Source organism: Panthera uncia, chromosome F1 (assembly GCF_023721935.1).
Source record: "Panthera uncia isolate 11264 chromosome F1, Puncia_PCG_1.0, whole genome shotgun sequence".
Lineage (NCBI taxonomy): Eukaryota > Metazoa > Chordata > Mammalia > Carnivora > Felidae > Panthera > Panthera uncia.
In genome coordinates this window covers 3209785-3232677 of record NC_064813.1, presented here as the reverse complement: position 1 = coordinate 3232677, position 22893 = coordinate 3209785, and the positions used below count along the sequence as shown (strand labels likewise).

Sequence of the window (22893 nt, the reverse complement as noted above, 5' to 3'; positions counted from 1 at the left end):
CGACAGCCACCTGTATCTGTTCAAACGCTACGATTTTCAAAATACGTTTAGTTGTGTAATTTTTTTAAAAAATCTCATGGTACGTTTTCAAATATTCTCAAAAGTATGCTCTTCTTTTTAAAGTATTAAACGATTTCCTTACTAATCAGAAACAAAGCTGATGGTTTCTTTATTTAAATTTAGAACTAAGAACCTAAATATTCCCTTTGGAGCAGTGGCCGGTTCCAGGTCTGGGGCAGGAAATACGTAAGATGAGCCTAGTTCATCTCGTGCCGGAAACAGAGGAAGCTATCATAGTCTAAAGGGGATTTGTCAGACTAAATGAAGGGGTTTTCATTAGTAAAAAATAATATTTTGAACATCAAAAAAACAATGAAAATGAATGAACGAAACACATTAAGTAAACACACACTCATAAAACTTCATGAGTTCCTATCCTGCTCACCTACAAAAGACCTTACTATAAACCATTTTAAGTCCCTGAGTACCAGCTCCTTACTCTGAAAATTAGTACTTAAAGAAATAGTAAGCATTTATCCTGCCTTTTCTGTACAAACTGTATTTCAGGGTAAACAAACAGCCCTGGTTAATGAGAAACTTCTTCCTTAGATTAACAGAATTTCAAAATCATCATTTTTGTATCCCCTAATGAATGAAGAGATTGAGGTAACAATCTCCATGGATGAGGGCTGTCTGGGTGGCTCAGTCAGCTGAGTGTCCGACTTCGACTCGGGTCATGATCTCGCAGTCCTGTGAGTTCGAGTCCCACGTCAAGCTCTGTGCTGAAAGCTCAGAGCCTGGAGCCTGCTTCAGTTTCTGTGTCTCCTTGTCTCTCTCTGCCCCTCCCCAGCTTGCACTCTGTTTCTCTCTCAAAAATAAACATTAAGAAATTAAAACAAAACAAAACACGCTCTATAAATGGATGAAACAATGAATTTAAGTAGGGTTTTCAACACTGGCTCTACTGACACTCGGGATCAGATCAGTCTTTGCTGAGGAACGGTCCTATGCGCTGTGGGATGGTAAACTGCATCCCGGGCCTCTACCTGATGTCATTAACACCATCTCCCTCCAGGAGCAACAACCAAAAATGTCCTGAGACATCATCAAAGATCCCCTAAAAGGCAAACGTCACCCCTGGTTGAGAATCACCGGTACAAAGGTTGAGGGGAAACTCTACCAAGGAGAATCATGCGGTCATCCCCTGGACCTACTGATCACTAAAGGTGAAACGAGACACGACGTGCCTCCTGACGGGACACAGTATGAAACACCCAGCACTTCTGAGGTATCCCTGCCAGATGTCACATCTCACTCTAGTCAGAACTAACTTACGTTTGCAGAAAATGCAAAATGTAAATGACACCACGTGTAAACACTCCGATAATTCAAAAATGTAGGGCATCCTACCAGATTAACTTCTTCAGCAAGGCAGTGGTACTACAAATAGAAAAGGAGAGGCAAGAGGGAGGACCACTCTATGTTCAAGGAGATACGAGACGTAACTCACATGTGATGCATGGACCTTGTTTAGATCCAGACTCAAACAATACAAATGCAAAAAGTTGCCCTAGAGGCCATCATAGCAATCTGACTTACGGATTAGTTACTAGACTACACCAAGGAGTTATTATTAATGTAGTCTGGACTGGTAATGGCATTGTGACTATATAGTGAAACAGCCATTATCTGCTTTAAATTAATTCAGAAGCAAAGGTAGGGGAGAAGGAAAAGAAAAAAAAAGACACTCATGGTAAGTTCTGAAATCAAACTTGAATTTAGGTTGACGGACGTGGAAATTCTTATATTCTTCTATCTACCAGAAGATGTCTGAAATCTTTCATAAAAAGGAAAAATACTCAGGCCCATGTAGTGATATAACCCTTGTGCAAGGGCAGATTCCCTCAATGCTGTTGTTATGAAGAGGGGAAAAATCACGTATTGTACTTGAACGATTACCCTCCTGATCCCTTCCACTTCTGATTATTTTTCCAAAGAGCAAGTGACTAAATTTTGCCAAAATAAATAGCTCATACAATGGAATAATGTAAACTTACTCTTACTCAAGAGAGTAAGATAGACTCTACTGTACTGATGTGGAAAGATGTACAATACCATTAAGGTTGAAAATATTATAAAACAGTATTTATAGTATAATAAACATCAGGAATTTCATTTTCTATGTTACGTGTATACAATGAAGTCCAAATAGTTATAATCATAACTATTTATCTTTTATAAGCAAAAAAACCAATTTTGCATTAAACCCCAATTTTTTATTCAATGGCTTTATAATTCTTGTAACTGAGAAATGATTCCGATCTCTGATCACGATCCAAAGAATTCCATTATAAAAACTATCCTTGCCCTGAATTCCACTACTGGTTGTGGACTTCTGAAATAAAGGATGTTCTAACTTTACTATTTTGGTCTGAAGAGAGCTTTAATTATGAATACAATCATATTGATTAGCCTCACATCTAGAAGGATGTTATCTACAAAACTCTGAAACAAAACCCCATCAAGACCATTTAACTTCTCTACCAATTTTCTGTAAAGAGCAGTTTAAGCATTTCTAATATTCTATAAATTCACTTTCAGTTACTATGATTTCTGCGAGTCAATTCTTTTCATTAACTTTACCCAGAGTTTATCAGATCTTTGTACATATCAAAATTACAGATACAGTTTTTATCATTGTGAGGTTTTTAAATTTTTTAATGTTTATTTATTTTTGAGAGAGAGAGACAGAGTGCAAGCAGGGTAGGGGCAGAGAGAGAGAGAGAGAGAGAGAGAGAGAGAGAGAGAGAGAATCTGAAGCAGGCTCCAAGCTCTGAGCTGTCAGCACAGAGCCCAATGTGGGGCTTGAACTCATGAACCATGAGATCATGACCTGAGCTGAAGTTGGATGCTTAACCAACCGAGCCACCCAGGCACCCCCAGGGTTATTTTTTTTAAGTGTACATGTAGCCATTATTTCTGCCAAATCAAGTATTTTTAAGTCATACTACATAAATTGGTAAAATTTAAAATGTTCAGAAATCTGATTTGGCTTTTAAATTTCTGGTTAAATATAATTTTTACTACTTGCAGTTACAATCAGTTTTACTACACACTGACAATTTTTATTAGTTATGCTCATTATAAATTGGGATAAAACAATGATCGTTTGTAGTAGTAAGTCCTTTTAAAGAAGATTAGACCTCGGGGCACCTGGGTGGCTGAGTTGGTTAAGCATCTGACTTTGGCTCAGGTCATGATCTCGCGGCTTGTGGGTTTGAGCCTTGCATTGGGCGCTGTGCTGACAGCTCAGAGCCTGGAGCCTGCTTTGGATTCTATGTCCTTCACTCACTCTGCCCCTCACTGCCTCATGCTCTGTCTCTCTCTCTCAGAAAAATAAATAAAACATTAAAAAAAGTTAAAAAAAAAAAATGATCGTTTGTATCTTTCTTAGCTGATCCATAGATAGAGATCTGCCCTAATACAGGACTGCTTTAAAAATCAAGAATGTTCTCAAGATTAAATGGTCCTTTCATGAAACTTTATAATACATACATTTTTAAAAGGCTTTTAGATTAGCTCTCCTCCCTGCATAAACCAATCTTATAAAAGCCCCAGAAAAAGACAAAGAGGGGTGCCTGGGTGGCTCGGTCGGTCAAGCGTCCAACTTCGGCTCAGGTCATGATCTCACAGTTTGTGGGTTCGAGCCCCGCATCAGGCTCTCTGCTCTCATCCCAGAGCCTGGTGCCTGCTTTGGATTCTGTGTGTGTCTCTCTGCCCCTTCCCCACTCATGCTTTGTCTCTCTTCCTCTCTCAAAAATAAATAAACATTAAAAAAATAAAAAAATAAAAAAACTGAAAGCACTTGATAAGAGATTTATAAAAGAAAAACATTAGTATTAAAGGAGAAAAATTGTCTCTCCTCACTTTTTAAAAATCTGAGTAGCATTAATTCCATTTTAGGATGTCATTCTGTGAAAGAAAACCTTCAATTACCGTGTTATTTCCTATTATATCGCTTTATTTCTGCCTTGGTCTTACCGCAGACACGTAATCAGTGTGCCAAAAACAGTGTGCTAGATCCGACACACTGGATAATTTTATACTGTCTGATAACAATCAAGATTCTATACCTTCAGCCCTCCTCCTGGCGTATACGTAATAACACCTATTGTTCAAGTGTGTATCTAAAGCAAATCTGGACCTCAATCTCTTTCAAGACCTACTTTAGTACCTCACCAATAAACAGAGTAACTCACGCAAAAGTCTCCACAGTGCCCCAAAACACTAATACAATAGGTCCAAGCCGTGAAAGAAACAAAGGTACACAGAAGCTTCTATATAAATATTTTTCACTGTTTAAGAAAAACCGGTCCGTGAGGGGTGCCTGGGTCCGAAGCTTCCGACTTCGGTTCAGGTCCTGATCTCGCGGTTCGTGGGTTCGAGCCCTGCGTCGGGTCCTGTGCTGACAGCTCGGAGCCTGGAGCCTGCCTTGTATTCTGTGTCTCCTTCTCTCTCTGCACCTCCCCCGCTGGCACTCTGTCCCTCTCTCTCTCAAAAGTAAATAAACATTAAAAACAAAAAAGAAAAAGGAAAACCGGTCCGTTGCATCAGAATATGCAGGCGCTCAGTCCGAGGTTCCAAATAATTACCTGACGCATCCACTTCATTCTGGCCGCACGAGTCATCCAAACACAAGTCAATGAGGAGGACCCGTCCGACGTCCGTCACCACGGCCGCCACACCGAAGAGCCACCGCAGGCCAGGGTGCAAATGCTGAGTGCTCGCGCTGGCTCCACCGTGGTTAATAACAGGCTCGATGGCAGTTACCTTGGAAGCAGAAAGTGAAAAAATACAATGAAACAACAGAAAAATCTGGAGGTTGGAGCAGGTTACTAGCTATAATAGATCTAAACATTTTCTAACAGAGAATTATAAATTTGTATTTGACTTGTGGATCTGAGTAACATAATGAAAACTCCAGGTACAATAGAAATGACACCATCATTTCACCATATAAAATGTACAGCTGGAATAATAGTCGACGTTTATGAAAACTTACACGCCAGGCCTTGTACTAACTGGTTCACGTAACACTCACGGTAACCCTGGATATTGGATTCTGCATAATTGTACCTGTTAAAGATGAAGCACCCTGAAGCCTAGAAAGTTTAACTTGGGTTATTTAAACTCCAACCTAGATTTTTCTCTTTAAAACTGTCAACCAGCTACTCCTTCATCATACAGCCTGTTCTCCTGAGGAAGAGTAAAAAGAAATCTTGATCAAGAAAAATTTACGGGTTTACTCTTTAAAAATAAAAGTCCTGTTTATGCCTTAAAGCCTGAAGAGGTCTAACCTTTATTTTTATTTATTTTTTTAAACATTTTTTAATGTTTATTTATTCTTGAGAGAGACAGAAGAGATAGAACGTGAGCAGGGGAGGGACAGAGTGAGAGAGGGACACAGAATCTGAAGCAGACTCCAGACTCTGAGCGAGCAGGGCTCGAACGCACGAACCGTGAGATCATGACCTGAGCCGAAGTCAGACACTCGACTGACTGAGCCGCCCAGGTGCCCCTCATGGTCAAATTTTAAATGTCTGTACCTAATAGTCTGTATTTTATTTGCTAGTTCACTTCCTTTCAGTTTCCTATTAATTCACAAAAATTGGGTATGACATATGAAAACTGAGTACTTAGTGATTTCTATTGTAACGCTGATGAATGTCCTAGAAAGAAAAGAGGAAATTTACTATCAATGGGTTATGCATTCATGTCAGAGTGAAAAGTTTGTTTCAGGCTGTAACTTATTATTACAGAAAAAGCCTGGCTGTCTATAGCTCATTGGTATACAGAACATTCTACAGAGTTTCTAACTCTGAAAGCTGTGATTTCACGGATTGTCTTTCTCGTCTAACTTCTGGTAATAATGTCGACAAATACTAAAGCCCAGTCTCTTCAATCCTCTCAGAATGGTCAAGAAATCCAACTCAGTTTGCGTTCCTCATACAAATACCATGTGAATTAACTGATAATGGTACCTTAATTAATTTTAAAATGAGATACTTAAAAGCAAACAAATTTAAGAGGGGATACTGTGCCCTGGCCCCAAATCAACTAGTTGACCAAATGCTTCTGAAGGTATCTATCACTCCCCTCCCAATCTTTCCCTTCTGTATTCCCTCTTCTATGGGACACCAAGCATCCACGCAAGGGAGCCACCAGGAACCTACCCACTGCTTGTTCCTTCTCAAGTGCTCTCATCCAAGTGATCGGCAGGGCCGGTCCGTGTTACCTCCTGAGTGTACTCTACTTCTGTGCCGTCCTCTCCACATCCACGGTCATTTCCCTGTCCGGTTCCTTATCATCAGCTACCTGAATTACTCCGATCCAACGAGCTTTTGATACTAGAGTTCTGCTTTGCACTTAAAATGACTTCACCAAAGACTTCAGGTGGAGGTCACTAACTGCAACACGTCCATTCACTCTCTCAACCCTCACCATTCCTAGACCCCACCTCCTCTGTCCCCTCCCGCAGCCATTCTAAATAAGCCCAGTTCCTAAATGTTCCACATACTAGGACTTTTTACATGCCGGTCTCTTTGTCTAAAATGTCCAACCTCTGTAAGCAGAAATCATCCAGGTGTTTCCATGTTCCGTGTGCTTGAGTTTATCAAACAAAATACTTACTGGATTCAGGCTGTAATCTTATTACCTGTCTTTTCCCACTAGATGACTAGCTTTTTCAACAGCATAGACCAAGTTCTATTTATCTCCAAAATTTAGGACACAGCTTGACTGACAGTAAGCACTCAATAAACTGCTAAATTAATTCTGACTTTAAAATCAACACTGGCAAGTAAGTACATTTAAGATACCAGGCTATGACCACTTCAGACCCCAACACTGCCCACTGCATCAGTTTCCTCAAACTGTGAAAACATAGTATTTTGACATTTACCTCCCTTTTAACTTTAAAAATTCTATTCTAGGGGCGCCTGGGTCATTCAGTTAAGGGACTGACTTCGGCTCAGGTCACGATCTCCCTGTCTGTGAGTTCGAGCCCCGCCTCGGGCTCTGTGTTGACAGCTCGGAGCCTGGAGCCTGCTTTGGAGTCTGTGTCTCCCTCTCTCTGCCCCTCCCCTGCTCACATTCTGTCAAAAATGAATAAATGTTAAAAAAAATTTATTTTTATTTTTCTTTTAGTATTTATTCTTGAGACAGAGAAACAGACAGTGCGAGAGTGCGTAAGCAAGGGAGGGGCAGAGAGAGAGAGAGAGAGGGAGACCCAGAATCCGAAGCAGGCTCCAGGCTCCGAGCTGTCAGCACAGAGCCCGAGGCAGGGCTCGAACTCACGAATCGCGAGATCATGAACTGAGCCGAAGTCGGACGCTTAACCGACTGGGCCACCCAGGTGCCCCCCAAAATTTTTTTAAATGAATCCATTATTTAAATATCATTTGACTCTTAAAAAAACAACAACAAACATTCAACTCTTAAACAACAGTAAAGACATATTTCCCCCACTGCTCCAAGGCTACAGTCTCAAATTAAAAAGAAAAAACAAACCGAAAAAACACTATAGTAATGAATATTTTAATATAAACTTCCAGTGTCCTCGTAAAACACAAGTGAAGACGACAAGACACAGATGACCCTCTTCATACAAAAGAGCATCAGAACAACTAGGTCATCCCTATTTTCACTTTGCAATTTTCTAACCAAGTATAAAAAGTTCTATTTGTTACTTGTTATCGAAAAGAACTTAACGTTCTTTCTTAAATTTTTTTTTTTTGTAGAGAAATTTAATTTTTATTATTGATAAAAAAGTAAATGAATGACATATATTGAGTAGTCAGGGGAAATTTAAAAGAATACCTCAAATGTTGGAATTTATATTATTATCAATTTTTGTATTATTGCATGAAGTAATTGCATAAATTACTGAATGGCTCCATGATAATCTAGACATCTAGTCCACAGCATTATTAAATTTTTTTTTTAATATTTATTTATTTTTGAGAGAGAGGCAGAACGTGAGCAGGAGAAGGGCAGAGCGAGGGAGACAGAATCCGAAGCAGGCTTCACGCTCTGAGCTGTCAGCACAGAGCCCGACGCGGGGCTCGAACCCACGAACCGTGAGATCATGACCTGAGGCGAAGTCGGACGCCCCACCGACTGAGCCCCCCAGGCGCCCCAAGAAATTAATGTTCTTTCGATAACATACTGCCTTTAACCTCTGTATTTTGAACTTTTAATGAAAAACAACGATTCCACAAAAGTAAATGAATTATAAAAATGTATAGCTCAATGAATTTTCACAAAGCGAACACACCTTTGTGACCAGCAGGGGCTTAGTTCTGAAAGCAGAATGCTCATGAATCTTAAGCAGTACCTACCCGGGGCTCCTGGGTGGCTCAGTCGGTTAAGCGTCTGACTTCGGCTCAGGTCATGATCTCACGGTTTGTGAACTCGAGCCCCGCACTGGGCTCTGTGCTGACAGCTCAGAGCCTGGAGCCTGCTTTGGACTGTGTGTCTCCCCCTCTCTCTGCCCCTCCTATGCTCATGCTCTGTCTCTCAATAATAAATTAGCGTTAAAAAAAAAAAAATTATTAAAAACAAAAAACAGTACCTACCCTTCCAGGAAGAACAACGGCTTTAACCACTCTGGACACACCAAGGTCATAAAGGCAGAGAACACTCCCTTCTGCTTCCTCTAGTCCGATTAACAACCCGGTTCTCTTCTGCCAGGAGAACTCCTTCATAGCCAGGACGACAGGAGGCTGCTGACTCACTCCATTGAATCGATATGCAGACAACCGTGCTCCTGTGAGAAAGTTTACTACCTCAAGTTGTGGACCACAAGCCAGGCAAGCAAGTGCGTTTCTCCCTAGAAGAAGAAGAAGAAAACAGCAAAAACATTGCTTATTTCGAGGTACACTGCATAACTAGACAGAAGTTAGATGTTTTACACACGTGACACGTAGCTCATTATGTATAACTTGACGCATTATCTCTAAAGTGAAATCTAACCATTTATAGAACACAGTGGTCCAAAGATGAGTAAAATATATTAGACAACTATTATCTCAATGATAAAGTGAACATTTGGGTAAAGGCACCACGCTATATGCTAAAACAGACCATCTCATTTAGTCCTTGTCACACCCCAATACAGAGAAAAAGCACCTGAACTTTCACACGGTTAACTAACCTGTCCCCAGCCATATGGCTACAAATACCGCGGCCAGAAGTGCATCACAAGCCTAACTCCACAGCTCACACTTTCAATACGTTATACCTCAAGAGTTAAACGAGGCGCTCCGAGGCTCATACAACGTAACCCATGAGTCTATCCCCGAAGAGTTCAAAATCTAACTGAGAAGACAAGACATAACTAGTATAACAATACGAAATGCCAGAAGCCCTTCTGAACCCCTCACCAGCCATGTTTGGATCTTATCATGTACACAATGTAAAGTAATTGGAGCTTTTTAACCTATCTGATTCCTGTTTTCAAATGTTACCCTCGCTGCTAAGCAGAAAAGGGACAAGAAGGAGCACAGGACACAGGTGCGGAGACGACACCCTATGCCTGGTCGGCGACCGTGAATGAAAAAAAATGGACTGACTAGAGATTCATCTTAGAGACAAGACTAAAAGGCTGTGCTTGCTGATGAAGATATGGGGAGGAAGTAAAACAAGAATCAAGAACAGACTCGAATTTTCCCTTGAGCAGCTGGGTCAATGGTAACTTGTAAATCTGTGAGGTCTACCACGCATCCAAGTACACAGCTGGATAAGCCAGGTTACAGCTACGGGAGCCTCTACGGTTTAAGGAAATAGCGTGGCACAACGGGCACCCAGAACACATGGATTCAGAGATAATTTTCACCACTTGCTATCGGCCCAACTGGGAGCAGGTGACTTAACCTATTGGATTCTTAGCTGCACAGAAGAGTGTCTACTTAGAAGAGTCTAATATCTCAGTTGAAGTTGTTACAGTGCCTGGCACGACAGTAAGTACCGTCACTACTGTCAATATTCAAGAGGTTGGCACTGTAAATAGCCACGTGACCCATATGTCTTACTGTCTACCCGCCAGGATGGATGGCTGTGAAATTCATTTTCAGAAAAGGCGCCTGCAGCATCTTTCGCTAGACTGAAATCCACAATTTGATGGCTACTCCGGTATGGTTTTCTGCTCTATTATATGACCAAAACTATCTATTAATATCTTGTTCAAGTTAATGGAATTAATAAGTAAGACTTTCTGGATACTACTCGGGGCCCTACAATCAGATTTTTCTACTCTAAGACTATTCAGATTCTAATCCAAATTCATCACCAATAAAACTTACTGATTATAAAGAAATAACAGCTGTGTATTATTTCTGCCTTCTAAATATGAACACTCGATATTAAACATTCAATACTAAAAGATATAGCATATACGTAGTGTAGAGATAAAAAACGCACAGCATTTTTAATAAGGAAAAACCCACCCAAGGTTCACCGGAAATGTGTTCTCGAGTATTCGGGTGTTATTACACATGCAGCTGTAGCTGCTAGATGTTTACGTAAGACGACTACAACTGGGTGTCGCGGTTTTCTCCCACGTTAAAGGAAATTACAATACGTGCTTATTATTCTCTTACAAATCAATCACATCAGTAAATTTTCAGTAACGTTATTTTACCTGGAGTGAGCTTGCCATGAAGCACACATTCTGACGTCACTCCATCTTCCGCAAAGGCTTGCACGGTCACCTCTGGCAAGCGCAGGAGAGCCGTCACCTGTGCTGTTAGGCCGCGCATGCTTTCACTGTAAGTATTTGTAAGAGATAACATTATATTCGTACTACAATATGCCTAAGCCAGAAGAAAAAAAGAAACAGCCACCACACGAGAGTAAATAAACTAAAACTAAAATCTGATCATAAAACACATTTTATGTGCTTCTGGGTCTGAGGTACTCCCTCCTAATAAAATGTTTCCCAACGGCTTTTGGAGTGAAGATTTATTAAGCCAGATGGCCTAAGGATATACATGATTCCCCAGACTGTTTGAAGCCTGGTTCTGTGCAATTAATCTTATTGCCTGACTTACTCTGAAAGAACACTTCACACACAAATAGGAAAAGCTGATGAATTTTACAAAAACTACTGCTACGGGAAAGGGGGAGAAAGTCCCCAAAAAGAGTCCAAATACACAATAATCTCAGGAATTGAGTTTGGGACAGATCTTTAACTGGATAGAAAAAAAACTGAAAATTATCTTTCACTTCCAACGTATAGAAGATCAGATTGCTGGAATGACCCTTCTATTGTCAACGACCAAAAATAATGGTTAAAATACCACTTGTTGAATGAAATCGGCAACGTCAAACACGAAGAGACAGCAGGAATTTTGGAAATTAGCTACCAAATCCACTGCCGGTGACTGTGATCTTCTTCTGAGACTCTTGAGATCCACGGAGGCAGAAGGTAAAGCCAAGGGCTGGCAGAGCCAAGGCAAGCTAAGAGCCCCCCCACTGAACTCCACAGGCTGTATCATCGGCACCAAGGCCAGCGAGAAAAGCACCCAGTGTGCAAGACGGGAGCAATAATGCTGCCCGTTTTGACCATGACTGTGAGTCTCTATTCAGAAAATTTCCCTTCACACAAATTGGTGGCCAGAATTCAAGCTACGTTATCTGAAAACACCCAGGGAAGGATTTCTTATAAATTTTTCTCAGGTTGGTAATGCTCCACACAATCCACAGAAACCACCAAACAGTCTCCAGAATCTCAAAGAATTCTCAAAGATGAAATTCCAAGAAAATGAGCTCACTGTCAAATAACAAACTGTAACAAGGATACCATGATCAACAGCCAGCAGAATCAGCTTCAGATGTTGAAAACGATCAGAGAACAGAAATTACGTTTAATAGGTTTAAAGAAATCAAAGTTCTAGCTTGCTAATGAGGAAGAAACTTCACAAAAATAATGAAAAGTAGTCAAGCAGATTTGACAAAAACTAGAGAACTTATGGAATAAAAAATTAAGTAAAATTGAGAACTCAACGGAGAAAAAACCTCAATGGAGTTATAAGAACTGTGGCATATGCAACAAGATGGAAAAACGCCAGAGTACGACACTAAACAATAAAAGGAGAAAATACACACAGAATGATTACATTTACATAGAGTTAAAAAGGCTGTGAAACTAAGCAAAATAATACCTAAGAATACAAACATGTATAGCAAAACTATGAATAAAACAAGGAAACCATAAACACAAAAACCCAACAGTAGTTTAAGAGGGAAAGGGACGGGAATGCAAGGACTCCAAAGTAATGTTCTTTCTCTAAAACCCCACGGTGAGCAGACACGTATTCACTGCACCAAGATTCTTTGTAACTTACAAATATTCTTTTTCATATCCACTCAGCAAATAGTCCTTTTGTACCTAAAGTCAACAAAAACCAAATCAAAAAATAAGTAACATCGCATACTAGAAAGAGAAAGAGAGCCCCAAAACTCTTGCAGAACCTAAGACAGAGAAAAAGAAATGAGCAGTTGGAAGTTATAGCCAAGACGGGCGCCTGGCTGGCTCAGTCGGTGAAGCATCCAACTCCTGATCTTGGGACTGGGAGTTTGAGCCCCCAATTGGGTAGAGATTACTTAAAAATAAAGTTTTAAAAAAGTTAGAAACGAGAGAGGGAGAAGGGCCAACATATGTTTATTCCAAATCCCTCAGAATATAACATTAAATGATAAGGTAGAAGCAATATTCTGAAAGATACTTCTCAGACTTGGACACACCAATTCTTTGGAATCAGGAGGACCAGTGAATCCTATACAGAATAAATAAAAAGAAATGACTTTTCAACAACAGTGAAAGCCAGAAGTCTGGAATATCTTCAAAATTCTAAGCAAAAATAGCTGTCAACATATAATTATAGATCACTGAAGTTATCGTTAGATATGAAACACGTTTTTAGAAAAACAGAGTTCACCACAAATAAACTCTCCCTTAACGAGAGTTTGAAAAGATTATCTATAGAAGGCTTCAGGTAGAATGGTGATCCGATAAAAGATCTGAGATGCAAAGAGATGCAGATATCTGCAGTGGGTTCCCTGAATCTTTATATGATCAGCGTAAGCATGTAAGGAAACCACCAGAGGCCAAGGAATGGATCACTGGAAAAACAGAAGGGAAACAATCCCTAAAGCTTACAGAAGGCCAGGAATAGCTCCAGAATGGAAAAGCCTTATAATACATGAGGACTGAGTAGAGTACTTGGAATGGTGTTGATTGCTTCAGTGGGGGCGGGGGGGGGGGGGGGGTAAAATTAGCCCTTGTCTAATACTCATTCTGGTCCTGTATAAACAAAAGCAAGCCTCAAAAGAATCAAACTGTTTCCAAATAACTAAGCTGCACCCTAGAACAAGGAAGCCTCAAGAATATATAAAGGAATGCAAAAAAATATTCAGTACTCAAAGTGAAATTCACAGTATCTGGCAGCCAGTCAAAAATTGTCAGGCATGCAAAAGAAGTGGGAAAATATGACCTATAATAAGGGGGGGGCGGGGGCCTAACCAATAGAAACAGACCAGGAAGTGACACAGAAGTTGGAATTACCAGATGAGGACTCGAAATCAGTTATTCTAGCTATAATCCCCATGTCCAAGAAGACAGAGGAAAGCATAAGCACATCAAGGAAAGACTCAGACTCAGAAGATATTTAAAAAGACTAAGTCAAACTTCTAGAGATGAGAAATATGCTGAAAGAGATTCATAGACAGACACAGAAAGTATTACTGAATGTAAACATCCACAATAGAAATGATCTAAAATGAAGCACCAAGAGAAAAAAGGCTGGGGCAGAAAGGGCAAGAACAGAGCATCAGTGGGCTGTGGGACAATATTAAGTACCCTAATATATGCAAAAGCAATCTCCAAAAAGAGAGAATAGGCATATTTCAAAACTATCGGCCAACATTTTCCAAATTTGATGAAAACTATAAACCCACCATCAAAAAGGTCGCTAAACCTCAAGCACCAGAAACACGAAGAAACTCCCCCCCAATACATCCTCATCAAGGGACAAAATCTTAAAAGTGTCACACTGCAAAGAGGAAAAAGGTAATAATGACAGGAGACTTCTTGTGGAAAATGATGCAAGCCAGAAGACAATGGAACAATAACTGAAAGAAAACAATGGAACTGAAAAAAAAAAAGCTGTCAGGCTAGAATTCTACATCCAGTGAAAACATCACTTAAATACAGAAAACAAAATGAGGGTTGATGGGGGTGGGAGGGGAAAGGTGATGGGCATTAAGGAAGGCACTTGTTGGGATGAGCACTGAGTGTTATATACAAGTCATGAATCACTGGCATCTATTCCTGAAGCCAAGACTACACTGTATGTTAGCTAACTTGAAAATACATTTAAAAAAAAAAGGTAAAATAAAGTAGATCTGCACTACAAGGAATATTAAAGAAATTCCTTCAGGACGAAAGAAAATGATACCAAATGGAAATCTAGATCTACACAAAAGAATACAGACCACCAAAAACTGGCAATTATCTCCTTAGAAGACAATTATCTATTTGAAGCAAAAATGACAGTAATATATGTAATTTATAACATATTTACAAGTTAAACAAATGACAATAACACAAGGCTTTGAGAGGAGAAATGGAAGCACAGTTACAAAGTTCTTATACTGTATGTCAAATGCTCTAATGCTGTTTGAAGGTAGACGGCAATAATTTAAAGATGTACACAGTAAACCTTTGAACAACCACTGAACACACACATGCACTGAACTACATCGCTAATTTACCAATGAAAGAGATAAAATATCACCATAAAAACTTAATCCAACAGATGGCACAAAAAGAGGGAAAATGAAAGAACAGATGGGACAAAAAAAAAATTGGAAGATGGTAGATTTAAACCTAGCCATATTACATCCACATTAATGAAATGACTTTAACGTTCCAATTAAAAAGCAGACTGTCAGATTGAATTTTTTTTTTTTTAAAGGCAAGAGTTTAAGTAAAAAGGCTAGCTAGGTTGAAAGTAAAAATGGAAGCTAGATCACGCTACCACTGATTAAAAAAAAAAAAAGGGTAGGGGCGCCTGGGTGGCGCAGTCGGTTAAGTGTCCTACTTCAGCCAGGTCACGATCTCGCGGTCCGTGAGTTCGAGCCCCGCGTCAGGCTCTGGGCTGATGGCTCGGAGCCTGGAGCCTGTTTCCGATTCTGTGTCTCCCTCTCTCTCTGCCCCTCCCCCGTTCATGCTCTGTCTCTCTCTGCCCAAAAAAAAAAAAAAAAAAAAAAAAAAAAAAAAAAAAAAAAAAGGGTAGAACAGCCATATGAATATCAAAGTAGAATTCAGAGCAAAGAATATTACCAGGGATAAAAAGGTTCATTTCATTATGATACAGTGTTTAACTCACCAAGTGAACATTAACAATCCTGAACATTTATATTGAATAGAGCTTCAAAATAAATAAGGCAAAAACTAGGAGCTGAAAGGAGAAACATAAAAACCCACAGCTGTAATTGGAGATTTCATCACGTCTCTCTCCACAAGTGATAGAACAACTAAACAGAAGAGCAGTAAGGACACAAAAGACCTAAACACATCTGGCCAACCTGATTGATTTTTATAGATGATTCTACCCAAGAACAAAAGACTACACACTCTTTTCAAACGCACACAAATGACTTACCAAGATAGACTATATCCTGAGCCATAAAATCTCAAATTTAAAAGGATTCAAATCATACAAAGCCTTTCCTCTGCTCACAAGGAAACTAAAAAGCAGTAAAACATCTGGAAAATTTACAAATATCTGGATACTAAATAACACACTTCTAAATGAGCCATGGATCAAAGAGATCAAAAGGGAAATGAAAGTACTTTGAACTGAATGAAAATGAAAACATGACGTCTCAAAATTTGTGTGATGCAGTATAAAGCAGTACTTAGAGGGAAAGTGATAGCACCAAACCTCTGTAAGATTTCAGATCAGTAACCTAAGCTTCCACCTTTAGAAACTAGACAAATAGGAACAAATTAAACCCAGCATCAGCAGAAGGAATAAAAGAGGTGAATTTAATGAAACAGAAAAATCATAATAATAAAAAGAAAAAGAAGTGAAATCAAAAGCTGGTTGCTAAGAATTAAAAACAAAAAACAAAAAACAAAAAAAACTACCAACATAAAGAAATAGATTAACAAAAGTGAGAGACCAGAGACGGAACTATTTCACTTATGACAAAAATAAATTTTCTTCTTTATCTCATTGTGCAAATTTAACTGTGATATGTCTTGTTGTTGACCTGCTTTTGTTGATCTTATTGGGAGTTCTCTGTGCCTCCTGGATTTGGATATATTTCCTTCTCCAGATTACTTAAGTTTTCAGCAATGATTTCTTCAAATAAACCTTTGCCCCCTTTTCCCTGTATTCTTCTGAGACTTCTATGATACGAATGTTATTATGCTTTATGGAGTCACTGAGTTCCCTAAGTCTACATTCGTGATCCAATATTTTTTCTTTCCCTCTTCTTTTCAGCTTACTTTCCATAATTGTATCTTCTGTATCACCGATTCATTCTTCATCTTCTTCCATCACATCCAATTGGTTTCACATCTTTGTTACAATATTTTTTATTTCAGCCTGACTAGTTTTTACACCTTTTATCTCTGGGGTAAGGGACTCCCTGGTGTCTCCTATGCTTTTCTCAAGCCCAGCTAGTATCCTTGAGATTGTTTTAAATTCTGGATCAGGCATATTACTTGTATCTGTTTCGATCAGATCCCTGGCCATGACCTTTTCTTGCTTTCTTTTGAGATGAATTCCTCCATCTTGACATTTTGTCTTAGGGCTCTGTCTTCTTCTCTGTTAGGAAAGCCTAACACACCGCTCCTTAGAGTAATGCCTATCCTAAGAAGAGGTCATATACTATCCAAGGCCTGGCAGTTCAGGAAGCGTCTCTGGTGTATGCTGTGTGCACTTGGCTGCTGTGTTTTGGCTGCTCTCTCAAATCAGTCCTCTGCAGAATTTCTCCTCGCCTGAGTGGGGAGTGTTTGGACCTTGGTCACAGTGTGGCGAGTTTCATCTAGGGTCCACTCTGGTCTGCCTGCGAAGAGAGACCTGATGCTGTTTCCACCAGAGCTGAAGCTTTGCAACACTCTTGTCAGTAGACGTGGCACACGGGGGTAGAGCGTGAGGGGGTGGGGGTGGTGAGGTTGTGTTGGTCTTCATGGGGAGAGGCCTGCCACACCGGTTCTCAGGCACACTCGAGGTCCAGCTTTTCTGTAAAAGTACTTCTCTCAAATTGATCTGTGATGTTCTCTCTGCTGGGCCCAGTCACAAGTGCATAATGCGGACAGATTTCTGTAAAGGTACATCCAGGGTGTAGCCATACTTCTCCAAAGCTCTGCCACTTTTGCTCTAACCGAACGCCTTTCAACTCAGGCTGGTAACAAGACAGCCTACAGCCACTTCAACACCATACATCCAAGCACACCCAACAGGTGCTCCTTTACAGCAATCCCAAATACACTGTAGATCTGTCCTACGGCCCAGAAATTTCCACAAAAGGTTAACAGTATAACAATGTTAGGTTAGTGTTATCCTTAGAAACTTGAAATTAAATGTGAAGACTCTAGAACTTTGAATTCTTGAAGGTGCTAACTTCTTTAGTGATCCTATTTAACCCCCCACACTCAAGGGATAATCAGTTTATCGATTCTGAATCTATTCCTTAATTCATTCAACCGAGACTAAATGCTTACCATATGCTAAAATGCACAAAAATGAAATGCTGAAATCCTAGCTTCCTCCTAAGTCTTTTTCTATCTTCATCTCACCATGTCCCCTCTTTATTCAATTGTTTCTCAGGATTAAGGTAACAATTAAAATCCACTTCTTGGTCCTGCAAGTTAACTACACTTAGCTTCTACCTACCTACAGGAATTTAAGCCTTTAGTCCGGAATTAGAGCAGGGTTCTCAAACTTCCACCCTACACTGATGCCTGTCTCAAGAGTGAAAAGAATTTCTCAAAGCTCTCAAGGTGCTTCTCAAGGAGAAGTAGCAAGGTGAACGATAATCACAGGTTCCATGCAGAGTACTAGAAAAGGCAGGAACTTTGAATTAGAATGGCTTTAAGTCCAAGTTCTACCACTCACTGGTGCATGCAATGCTGCACTTCTATACGGTCTTCATGTCACACCCAAGCTTCTAGAAAAGGTGAATACTTACTTCTCTCTCCAACTCTTAGCTTATCATAGTGCCCGATGTGAAGGAGTTCGAAAAGGTGTTCAGTGAATGAAAGAGAAAGTTGTTCAAATTTACAAGTTAGCCTTTGAATCTACAGGGGAAAAACTGGTTTCAAGCAAGCCCTTTCGAATCCCAAATTTAGTGTGAACTTTAACATTTTAAGCACAGTGAAGAGAACTTCTAAAAATTATACGATTAGAAAGAACATCCCATATAGACATGCATGTTCACAAACACACATTCAGCCGCCAAGCTCAGTATCGTACAAGATTAAGTAGAATCCCGGCCTTCGTGACATGCCAGCACTGGCAGCCTCTGAAAGGGAATTTAGAAAGTTTAAACACCTTCTCAAGGGCCAGGTAGGCAGAGCATGACGTGGTGCTGGCTGCCAATGAGCTAAAGATATTGTTCATCTTTTTGATAAAGCACAGATGGGTTATGTCACTCCCTTCTCCAAAGCCTCCAATGATTCCCTACTACGTATACAAAAACCAACAGCCTCGGGGCTCCTGGGTGGCTCAGGCAGCTGAGCGTCAGACTTCGGCTCAGGTCATGACCTCACAGTTCGTGAGTTTGAGCCCCGTGTCCAGCTCTGTGCTGACAGCTTGGAGCCTGGAGCCTGCTTCGCATTCCGTGTCTCCCTCTCTCTCTGCTTCTTCCCTACTCACACTCTGGCTCTCAAAAATAAATAAAGATTAAAAAAAAATTTTTTTTAATTAAAAAAAAAAAAAAACCGACAGCCTCAGCCTCAGGCAATGAAGGTCCTCTACAAGCTGGCAGCCCCAGACTATCTTTAGTGTTGCCTCCCCAAACCATCATCAGTTTGCTACAGCCTTGTACTTTCCCTCTTTTATGCTGTACCCTTTCCATCTCCATCTGCCAAGGCCCTGTCCACCACTCAAACGCTAAATTCCCAGCGTGGTCTGGATAGACCCATCCTTTGCCACTTAATCGGATCTCTGAGCTCGCTCCTTTCCACCTTTAGGTAAGCAATCATAAATATTATTTTTGAAATTCATTACTTATGTTTGCCGGTCTTCCCCATCATCATATGAATTCCTACACGTCAAAAAGCATATCTTGTTCCTGTGAATTCCAGACAGTCACAATGCCTTGCAACTAACAGATCTAAAACACGGTGAGTTAGGACAGCCAGATACTAGCAGGGAACAGAAATAGACATGTTGAACAATAAAATCAATTTTTAAAAACTCAATATTCTGAAAAACCAACAGGAAAACAACCCAATTAAAAAAATGGCCAGAGGCACCTGTGGCTCAGTTAAGCGTCTGACTTCAGCTCAGGTCCTGATCTCAGTTTGTGAGTTCGAGCCCCACAGAGCTCGGTGCTGCCGGCTCAGAGCCTGGAGCCTGTTCAGATTCTGTGTGTCCCTCTCTCTGCCCCTCCCCTGCTCGCCTGTGCGCGCTCACTCGCTCTCTCTCAAAAATAAACAAACCTTACAAGAACAAAAAATTTTTTTAAAAAGGCCAAAGGCCTTACCAGACACTTCACTAATGAAGATACGCGGATAGCAAACACATGAAAAGAAGCTCCACAGCATATGTCATCAGAGAAATGCGTATTGAAACAATGAGATACCACCGCACACCTTTTAGAAGGGCCCAAATCCGGAACACTGACACCACCAAATGCTGGTGAGGGTGTGGAGCAACGGGAACTCTCCTTCACCGCTGGTGGAAACGGCCACTCTGGAAGATAATTTGGCAGTTTCTTTCAGAACTAAACATATTCTTACCATACGATCCAGCCATCATACTTCTTGGCATTTACTCAAAGGAGGTGAAAACTTATGTCCACACAAGAGACGACACAAAGGTGTTAAAACAGCTTTCCTCACAGGTATGAGGACTAAGGACTAAGGTGTCCTTTTGAATGTCCTTCAGAATGAATGAAGGGTTGACTAAATGGTGGAACATCTAGACAATGGAATTTGTTCAGTACTAAAAAGAAATGAGCACGGTGCCTTGCTGGCTCGGTTAGTAGACCATGCAACTCTTGATCTCAGGGTCCTGAGTTGGGAGCCCCGCATTGGGCACAGAGATTACTTAAAAACCAAACAACTGGGGCGCCTGGGTGGCGCAGTCGGTTGGGCGTCCGACTTCAGCCAGGTCACGATCTCGCGGTCCGTGAGTTCGAGCCCCGCGTCAGGCTCTGGGCTGATGGCTCGGAGCCTGGAGCCTGTTTCCGATTCTGTGTCTCCCTCTCTCTCTGCCCCTCCCCCGTTCATGCTCTGTCTCTCTCTGTCCCAAAAATAAAATAAAAAACGTTGAAAAAAAAATTTAAAAAAAAAAAAAAACCAAACAACTAAAACTTGGAAAAAGAAATGAGCTATCAAGCCATGAAAGGACATGGAGGAAACGCAAATGAATTCTTACTAAGTGAAAAAAGGCAACCTGAAAGGGCTCATACTGCGCTGCAGGATTCCAACTACATGACAATTCTGGAAAAAGCAAAACCATGGAGGTGGTAAAAAAAAAAAAAAAAAAAAAAAAAAAAAAAGCAGTGGTCGCCAGGGGTTAGCAGTGAGCAGAGGACGAGGCAGAGCACACAGAATTTCTAGAACAGTAAAAACTACTCTGAATGCTCCTAGCATGGTGGATCTATGTCATTATACACCTGTCCCAAACCCACAGAACACACACCACCAGGAGTGAACCCTAATACAAACTATGGACTTGGGTGACAATGACGTGTCTATGTGGATTCATCAACGGTAACAAGTGTTCTACGCTAGCGGGGGATGTTGCTAATGGGGGAAAGTGTACCGAACTCCCTGTACCTACCACTCAATTCTGTGAGCAGAACGGCTCTAAAAACGGCTCTAAAAAATGAAGTCTATTAAAAAGAAAAAGCTCACGGGGCACCTGGGTGGGTCAGTCGGTTAAGCGTCCAGCTCTTGGTATCGGCTCAGGTCATGATCTCATGGTTTTGTGCGTTTGAGCCCTGCACTCTCAGCGCTGAGCCAGCTTGGGATTCTCTGCCTCCCTCTCTGCCCCTCCTCCACCTGCGCTGTCTCTGTCTCTCTCAAAATAAAAATAAACTTAAAAAAAAAAAATGACTTTAAAAAGAAAAGGCTCAATATTGGGTTCCAGTACTGGATCCAACTTATTTTTAAGTATTTTTAAACACATGTTGTCTCCACATTAAGAAGCAAAACAAAATTCACAAAATTACTAGGAAAGATTTTATTAGCAACAGAATACCACAAATCAGTTCTGTAGAAAACATACATATGCTCGAAAGCAGCTGAATTCCACCAAAAAATTCAGTAATTCTAGTGTAACATATACTGAACAAACATCTACAGAACATTTTGTATGCATTTTTACTTTTTTTGGCTCTTTTCAGTAAAGACTAAGAATTATGATGCACATAGAAGCTGCCAGTGGACTCTGAAATCCCCAGCCTTGTAGTGGCTGCTCTTTCTAAGTTAACTCAAACATTTTTGAAGCTCCAAGCACTTTTAAAAAGTTGTGCCGGGAAGGGAATGCAAGGGCAGAGAGATGACCCGCTTCCTGACCTCAAAGAGTTGCGTTCTAGGAGATACATAATCAAGGACAGAATATTAGACACAAATAAATGCTACAAGAGAAGATAAATGATGTGGGAGAAGGGGAAATGAAAAAGTCCCTAGAAAAGATGGCATTTAAGCTGAGGAAGGTGTGAAATTTGAGAACTTGAAAGAAAGCAGGTACCGCGCCCAAGGCTCCAAGCAAAAGAGCAAGAAATACATTTCCAAGAAAATGGGCCCAGCAGTGGGGGAGCTTTCTGGAAGAGCTGAAGCACAGTTGAGTCTGGACAGAACAGACGTATACTCTAGAGACCGCTGACATAACCTGGGGAAGTCAGTCTTCCTTCTCAAGAAAATTGAGGAGTCCCTGAACATCTTCATGGTCAGAAGACAATGTTTATTTCCTCTTTAATCAAGAGGAGTCTATCCCCCAAGAACAATATTTTTTAAATGTATTTTAATTATTGCCGACTTGCGACCTGGGAACACTTCGGTAGTAGGTTGTGGGGGAAAACAAGGGGTCAAAAATTACAGGATGGAGAGAACGCAGACTTCTCCGGTGGCGTTTAACGCACTTAGAGCATCCCGCGGGCATTAACTTGAGCTGGGCTTGACATCCCCCGGTCACGGACCCAGACAGTCAAAGCTCACGAGAGCTTCTTAAAATCTGCTGGTTCTTTAGCATATTTTGAGAATCAACTGAAGTTCAGAGTTGCCGAGAGACCTGGGTTTTATCCTAAAGGACCCGGGTTCCTCCAAACACTTCTCAAACTGCCAATTTGAAAAAAGGTAACAGCGAGCATGGACCCCGCTGGCGCTGAGCACACACACCGCCGCCCCCACCGCCCCGCAGAAGTCAACTAGTAACAAAGTGACGGTCCTCAGGTTGGCAGGGGGGACACGGAAGGCAGATTAACAGCCGCTCCAAGACGTCCTGCGGTTCCACGCCGCACTTTTCCACTCCCCGCGCCCCCACTCACCCGAGCCAGGCCCAGGAGCATGTGGAGCGCACGCCGGCGCAGGAGCGGCCCCACGGCCCCGCAGGCCCGGCCGGGGACAGGCCGGCCAAGGTCTCCACC

At 41.0% G+C, this 22893-nt stretch overlaps 1 protein-coding gene across 3 annotated transcripts in view; it reads right to left on the bottom strand.

Annotated features, from left to right (window-relative positions):
* Nucleotides 1-20505, bottom strand: part of AHCTF1 (AT-hook containing transcription factor 1) — a 75565-nt gene extending 55060 nt beyond the window's left edge. For all 3 annotated transcript variants that reach the window (XM_049635110.1, XM_049635112.1, XM_049635111.1), the window contains exons 1-4: nucleotides 19892-20505; nucleotides 10700-10824; nucleotides 8637-8890; nucleotides 4653-4830 (exon numbers count right to left, since the gene is read on the bottom strand). In XM_049635110.1, coding sequence (XP_049491067.1) covers nucleotides 4653-4830; nucleotides 8637-8890; nucleotides 10700-10817 — 550 coding nt within the window. In that variant the 5' untranslated portion in view covers nucleotides 10818-10824; nucleotides 19892-20505. The remainder of the gene's footprint in view (nucleotides 1-4652; nucleotides 4831-8636; nucleotides 8891-10699; nucleotides 10825-19891) is intronic.
* Nucleotides 20506-22893: the final 2388 nt, after the last annotated feature.